Genomic DNA, 7,907 nt, shown 5'->3' with positions numbered 1-7,907 from the left:
CTCATCTGACACACACACACACACACACACACACACACACACACACTGATCATTATACTGGCACTCACAAACACACACACACACACACTCACAAGACACTGAGGAGAGCAGCGCTCATCTGACCACACACACACACACACACTGATCATTCACGAGTTCACACTTACAAATAATCAGATCAAGTAGTGTGTATTTGGCTTGCTGTCCGAGGAGAGGCTCAGAGCTCGAGCCCAGAGTATCCTCCAGTATTCCTGGTTAAGACAGTAACCAGGCGAGTGTGAGGAGGCGAGTGTGAGGAGGCAGGTGTGAGGAGGCGGGTGTGAGGAGGCTGGGTGCTGGAGGTGAGTGTGAGGAGGCGAGTGTGAGGAGGCTGGGTGCTGGAGGCGAGTGTGAGGAGGCGGGTGTGAGGAGGCAGGTGTGAGGAGGCAGGTGTGAGGAGGCGAGTGTGAGGAGGCGAGTGTGAGGAGGCAGGTGTGAGGAGGCGGGTGTGAGGAGGCGAGAGTGAGGAGGCGAGTGTGAGGAGGCGAGTGTGAGGAGGCGAGTGTGAGGAAGCGAGTGTGAGGAGACGAGTGCGAGGAGGCAGGGTGCTGGAGGCGAGTGTGAGGAGGCGAGTGTGAGGAGGCAGGTGTGAGGAGGCGGGTGTGAGGAGGCGGGTGTGAGGAGGCTGGGTGCTGGAGGCGAGTGTGAGGAGGCGAGTGAGAGGAGGCGGGTGTGAGGAGGCGGGGTTCTGGAGGAGAGTGTGAGAAGGCGAGTGTGAGGAGGAGAGTGTGAGGAGGCGAGTGTGAGGAAGCGAGTGTGAGGAGGCGAGGGTGAGGAGGAGAGTGTGAGGAGACGAGTGCGAGGAGGCAGGGTGCTGGAGGCGAGTGTGAGGAGGCGGGTGTGACGAGGCGAGTGAGAGGAGGCGGGGTGCTGGAGGAGAGTGTGAGGAGGCGAGTGTGAGAAGGAGAGTGTGAGGGGGCGGGGTGCTGGAGGCGAGTGTGAGGAGGAGAGTGTGAGGAGGAGAGTGTGAGGGTGAGGAAGAGAGTGTGAGGAGGCGAGTGTGAGGAGGCGAGTATGAGAAGGCGAGTGTGAGGAGGCGAGTGTGAGGAGGCGAGAGTGAGGAGGCGAGTATGAGGAGGTGTCACACTCACAGGTGTCGCTCATCATTAATCACGGCATCGGCCTCGCGCCGCTTTCTCACGGCCCTCGGCCTCGTCCTGCATGCCACAGTTTTAAACAGCAGACTTTTGACTTTATATTTATCCATTTCTGGTCATAATTTGGAGATAATGATCATATGAGCCGTTGTGCCGCTGCTTATATTCATCACACTGTAAAACACACACACACACTCCTGCACAAAACGGTTAGTACAGTTTACTGCAGAGCAACTCATTATGTCGACGTGAAATAAACAGGAATAGAAATGTAGAAATTTAAGTTGAAGCTCCAATCTAAGCTGTCAGTCACAGCTGTCAATCATGATGTCACACTCCCGTTTTTATAGCATCAAATAACTAACAAAAAACAAACTTATTTAAAAAAACGAAAACTTAAACTTACATCAGCGTAATAAAAATGACCTAAAATGACAGAAAACATCTTTGGAAAAAATGTGTTTGAAGTGTAATTTGATTGTTTGGTTTGCCTCACGTCCCATTAGACTACATGGGGAGGCGGGGTTTATGAGCTGTACTGGGACCAGTACTGGGGGCGAACGAGACTCTGGGTTTATGAGCTATACTGGGACCAGTACTGGGGGCGATCGAGACTCAGGGTTTATGAGCTATACTGGGACCAGTACTGGGTGCGATCGAGACTCAGGGTTTATGAGCTATACTGGGACCAGTACTGGGGGCGATCGAGACTCAGGGTTTATGAGCTGTACTGGGACCAGTACTGGGGGCGATCGAGACTCAGGGTTTATGAGCTATACTGGGACCAGTACTGGGGGTGATCGAGACTCAGGGTTTATGAGCTATACTGGGACCAGTACTGGGGGCGAACGAGACTCTGGGTTTATGAGCTATACTGGGACCAGTACTGGGGGCGATCGAGACTCAGGGTTTATGAGCTGTACTGGGACCAGTACTGGGGGCGATCGAGACTCAGGGTTTATGAGCTATACTGGGACCAGTACTGGGGGCGATCGAGACTCAGGGTTTAAGAGCTATACTGGGACCAGTACTGGGGGCGATCGAGACTCAGGGTTTACGAGCTATACTGGGACCAGTACTGGGGGCGATCGAGACTCAGGGTTTATGAGCTATACTGGGACCAGTACTGGGGGCGATCGAGACTCAGGGTTTACGAGCTGTACTGGGACCAGTACTGGGGGCGATCGAGACTCAGGGTTTATGAGCTATACTGGGACCAGTACTGGGGGCGATCGAGACTCTGGGTTTATGAGCTATACTGGGACCAGTACTGGGGGCGATCGAGACTCAGGGTTTACGAGCTATACTGGGACCAGTACTGGGGGCGATCGAGACTCAGGGTTTACGAGCTATACTGGGACCAGTACTGGGGGCGATCGAGACTCAGGGTTTATGAGCTATACTGGGACCAGTACTGGGGGCGATCGAGACTCAGGGTTTACGAGCTGTACTGGGACCAGTACTGGGGGCGATCGAGACTCAGGGTTTACGAGCTATACTGGGACCAGTACTGGGGGCGATCGAGACTCTGGGTTTATGAGCTATACTGGGACCAGTACTGGGGGCGATCGAGACTCAGGGTTTATGAGCTATACTGGGACCAGTACTGGGGGCGATCGAGACTCAGGGTTTACGAGCTATACTGGGACCAGTACTGGGGGCGATCGAGACGCTTTAGCTTCATTCCCTCAAGAGCTGGTTGTGCGTGCTCTTCGCCAAACAGTAAACGCACAAGTTGTGTGTGTCATCAGGGTTCAAATATCTCAGACACGGATCCACACACTTCCTGAAGCCAGGATTACCTTTTTGAAGTTTCAGGTTGAAGCGTACAAACAAAACAGTCCCTGAAGACGATAACACGTTGACAATGACGTTCTCTGGACGCCCCTTATATACTTCTGGGTCGCACTAGTAGTGATGTCATAGGCTGTTGCTGGCCAATAGGATTGCCGTGATTGGATAAGAGTTTCAGACACCGGTTCCCGAGGATACATGATTGCATAATACTTTCATGTCTAGTAGGTTATTTCAATTCAGTTGAATTCACATTTATTTGTATAGCGCTTTTCACAATCAAATCATTTCAAAGCAGCTTTACAGAAAATGCATGAGTTTATATTACAGTTTACAGATCTTTATCTGTCTTTATCTTTAGTTTAGATCTGTTATCAGAGGAAACTCTCTAAGTTATGCATTTCAGAAATGTACATATACAAAATCATAGTTAGCTAAAAATGTATTAATTTAAACAATGTAATAATTTAATGCAGAAACAATGCAGTAATGTTGAAGTAATGAATACTTGTTTGTTAACAAATGATTGACATTTAGAAGAATGTAGCATTGGTGCGTGTTGATTGGTTATTTAAATTTTATAGTGATAAAGTATATTTACGACCTGTTTAATTTATAAAATGTAAAACAAAAATGAGTGAATTAAAAGTAAATGATCCCATGATTCACTAGAAGCGTTTCTTCTTCTATGGAGCTGATGTTGGAGAATCGATGGATTATCTGAGTGTGTTTCTGTGTGGATTATAATCGGCCATAATCCCACTTCAGAAAGGAATTAAGACTAGCAAATCCCTGACCTTCCATCCACAATACACACACACACACACACACACACACACACTTCAGCTGTGTGTCAGAGATGCGTGTTTAACTCGCCGTTTTAGATCTGGACATCAGAGACTCTTCACAGTCAAACACGATCACAGCAGAATAACAACAGATGTTTTCCACAAATATAACCAATAAACACTTTACAAGATTGAACAGATATTAATGCCTCCGGAAGAAGGTTGACATGATCCGTCTCTCTCTTTCTGTCTCACACACATTTATAAACTTCATTCAACTCAAGAAAGACACTTTTAACACTGAAAAGATCATTTGTGTTGAAATATCTGAACCTCCAACACACACACACACACACACATTCACCTGAGAAATAAAACCACATTTATATATTCAGCCTAGGTTTCTGAAAATCTGCCTGTGGTATAAATAGATTTTGAGATATATTTGGAATATTTTCACTTAATTTAAGCATTTAAAAAAACAAGAGAAGAGAATCTAATACACTGCAAACATGATGTTCTTCCTCAGAGTTTCTGTCTCGTTCTCCAGCACAAACATCTAAACATTCTTACATCAAGACACATTTACTGGAGAAGAAACATGGATATTGAGACATTTTTGTGACATTAAGTGATTTAATGCTAAAAACTAGAACAAATATCTGCCAGTGGAGTCAGAAAAATACACTTAATTCAAAGAGAAAACAAGATTATTTTTCTGACTCCACTGGCAGATATTTGTTCTTGTTTTAATCACAAACTCACTTGATTTTCATAAATGTTTTACTTTATATCTTCAGTCATGTTGCTTCTCCAGTAAATGTATCTTGATGTAAGAATGTTTAGATGTTAGTTCTGGAGAACGAGACAGAAACTCTGAGGATGAAGTTGTTCCTCGTGATCTTGTTGTTCACTGACCGATCATGAAGTCTGTGTCCGGTGGCAGGAGACACTCGCTGTTGAACCCGTCGGTGCGTGATGCTCCTCCGGCCTCCGTCAGAACCTCCATCACCTCCATCACCAGCCTGAGTGTGTGTGTGTGTGTGTGTGTGAGGGGTAGAGAGAGGAGACGTCCTGTTACTGCTGATCGAGAGACAAACAGACACAACAGACGCTCCTCCTCTCAGATGAGCTGCATAATCCTCACACACACACACACACACACACAGATCTAGAAGAAAATAGCGTCACAGTCCAGCTTAAGTAAGCTCAGAGATGTTTCATTTTTCCTGTAATAAAAAAGTTATTTAGTTCATTCATACAGTATATATATATCGGCTATGGAGAAAAGCGTGATGTCATCGTCCAGCTCAGTTCAGTTCTCATATAATGCTGTCAATGCAGGAGATCAATAATATTGTTGAATATTAAATGTCCCCGACTAAGTTAGCCAAAAGCCAAAGGCGACAGTGAAGGAACCGAAACTCCATCAGTGACAGAATGGAGAAAACCTTCTGACTCAGACTCAGTCGCTCAGTTCTCCTCTGGCCAACGAGTGAACAGTGTATGATTATGATTCAGGAGCATTACAGGTCAGAGGTCAGATTGGATCAGAACATTCAGAATATTATCCAGTTCCCTCTGGTTGGAGGTCGGAGTCACGCCGGTATGGAGACGAGTTTGTTGAGGATCAGTGCTGATGACTGTGGTGTGGATGAGGCCTTCACAGGGCTGATGAGGATGGCACTTCAGGGATGCGTCGTGGACATGTGCAGGCGCAGGTCCACCATCTGATCTGGAGTGTGTGTGTGTGTGTGTGTGTGTGTGTGTGTGTGTGTGTGTGTGTGAGTGTGTGCAGGCGCAGGTCCACCATCTGATCTGGAGTGTGTGTGTGTGTGTGTGTGTGTGTGTGTGTGTGTGTGTGTGTGTGTGTGTGTGTGTGTGTGTGTGTGTGTGTGTGAGAGAGTGTGCAGGCGCAGGTCCACCATCTGATCTGGAGTGTGTGTGTGTGTGTGTGTGTGTGTGTGTGTGTGTGTGTGTGTGTGTGTGTGTGTGTGTGTGTGTGTGTGTGTGTGTGAGTGTGTGCAGGCGCAGGTCCACCATCTGATCTGGAGTGTGTGTGTGTGTGTGTGTGTGTGTGTGTGTGTGTGTGTGTGTGTGTGTGTGTGTGTGTGAGAGAGTGTGCAGGCGCAGGTCCACCATCTGATCTGGATACGGCCCGAGTCCGGCTGACTACAGTAAACCTCGGAATAAACAGAAAGACTAACATTAGCGTAGATGCCATTCTTCTTATGATGTAACGAGTACATCAGGTGTTATAGGAAGAGTTCCCGGTTCTGGCTGACCTGATCTATGCAGCCTAATAATCATTTAACTGATTTGAATTATAGAAGTCTATAATGTGTTATGTGCATGCTAGGTCAAAGAGATGTGTTTTTAGTCTAGCTTTGAACTGACAGAGTGTGTCTGCTACCCGGACAATGGTAGGAAGACTGTTCCAGAGTTTTGGTGCTAAATAGGAGAAGGATCTGCCGCCAGCAGTCGATTATGATATTCTAGGTATTATCAACTGGAGTTTAGAGATCGCAATAGACGTGAAGGACTATAATGTGTTAAGAGCTCGCTCAAGCACTGCGGAGCTAAACCATTTAGTGCTTTGTAAGTAATCAGCAATATTTTAAAATGTATAGGATGTTTAATAGGGAGCCAGTGCAGTGTTGACAGAACCGGGCTAATATGGTCATACTTCCTGGTTCTGGTAAGAACTCGAGCTGCTGCGTTTTGGACCAGCTGTAGTTTGTTTATTAAGCGTGCAGGGCAACCACCCAGTAGAGCATTACAGTAATCTAGCCTTGAGGTCATGAACGCATGGACTAACTGTTCCGCATTTGTCAATGAGAGCATATGGCGTAATTTAGATATATTTTTGAGATGGAAAAATGCGGTTTTACAGATACTAGACACGTGACTTTCAAATGAAAGATTGGTATCAAAGAGCACAAGAACACACACACACACACACACCCAGGTTCCTAACCGACGACGAAGACTTGACAGAGCAGCCATCAAGACAGTATTCTAGGTTATTACGTGCAGAGGTTTTTGGTCTATTAATTAGAATCTCTGTTTTTTCATCAGCATAACAGTGAAAACTAATGCCATGCTTCCTAATGATATCTCCTAATGGTAGCATGTACAGTGTGTGTGTGTGTGTGTGTGTGTGTGTGTGTGTGTGTGTGTGTGTGTGTGTGTGTGTGTGTGTGTGTGTGTGTGTGTGAGGGTAGCATGTACAGAGTGAACAGCAGCGGTCCTAGTACTGAGCCTTGTGGTAGGGGAGAGTGGGGTGAGTTGTGCCAGTTTTTACTCAAAGTGACTTTAAAGTGAGGCCATGGCAGTAATGCCTTCAACTTAAGGATGTACATATATTTCAGGATGTGGTGCATCCCTGAGAACAATAACTTTGGATCTGAAATAAATGGTTTCAGAAATCGAGCTCTTGGAAAAAAAGTGGTCTCATGGCACAACTTGCCCCTGGTGCGGGGGAAGTTGTGCCTTTGGGGGAATACATTGGGGGTAAATTGTGCCAGTGATTTCTGAAGTAAAACAGAACATTTTACTGTTATGAACCGTAATGCTATATGAAAGCAAGATAAATTCAATACAAAATTACTCATTTAAGGTTTTTTTAGATATTGTCACCCTGGAATACCATAGCAAGCGTTTTTCCTATATGGTCAATTGCATAGGGATTTTGTATTGAACACAACTCTGGATCACAGTGTCATAGAGACAAGGGGGCGGGCTCATTTTACTCAGACGACCAATCAGTCTCTCAGGATCATTGTAAAGCTATCAAGCTATGCCCTAGCAACCATTTAGAGCACCATAGCAACACAATATATGATATTTGTGACTCATTTCAGGCAAAAAGGCTTTGGCAATAGATGCCTGTTGACATAGCGCTGTCTGTCAATTAGGTAACATATAAGAATAAAGTGACTAGGCTAATTTCTAAACATCCTATTGTGACATAGGCCACTTAAAAACTGAACAAAACGTCCCTTTAATAACATAGTGCAAACTCAAAACTGAAATCAGTGTCAGCTAAATTAAACAAATAGCAGGCAGGCCTAAGTCAAACACTGATGAGGCATGCCCATCTCCTCACTTCTCAAGATTATCCCCTGTGAGTATGTAGGTCTCTAGGTGGTCTGGATATGGCACAACTTACCCCATGCCCTTTGGCACA

General features: G+C 45.9%; 1 protein-coding gene across 6 annotated transcripts in view; it reads right to left on the bottom strand.

Annotated features, from left to right (window-relative positions):
• LOC309482094 (echinoderm microtubule-associated protein-like 1) overlaps positions 1-4,840 on the bottom strand; it is a 16,204-nt gene extending 11,364 nt beyond the window's left edge. For 2 of the 6 annotated variants that reach the window (XM_082147324.1, XM_082147327.1), the window contains exons 1-2: positions 4,637-4,836; positions 1-5 (exon numbers count right to left, since the gene is read on the bottom strand). The exon at positions 1-5 is cut by the window's left edge and continues 166 nt beyond it. In XM_082147324.1, the coding sequence (XP_082003450.1) occupies positions 1-5; positions 4,637-4,736 (105 nt within the window). In that variant the 5' untranslated portion in view covers positions 4,737-4,836. Of the gene's footprint in view, positions 6-1,130; positions 1,197-4,636 lie in introns of all 6 variants that reach the window. The other 4 variants (XM_082147328.1, XM_082147325.1, XM_082147329.1 and 1 more) reach the window with 4 other exon arrangements.
• Between the last annotated feature and the right edge of the window lie 3,067 nt (positions 4,841-7,907).

The sequence above is a fragment of the Leuciscus leuciscus genome (assembly GCF_965113295.1).
Source record: "Leuciscus leuciscus genome assembly, chromosome: 19".
NCBI lineage: Eukaryota > Metazoa > Chordata > Actinopteri > Cypriniformes > Leuciscidae > Leuciscus > Leuciscus leuciscus.
This window is presented reverse-complemented; position numbering and strand designations above follow the sequence as displayed.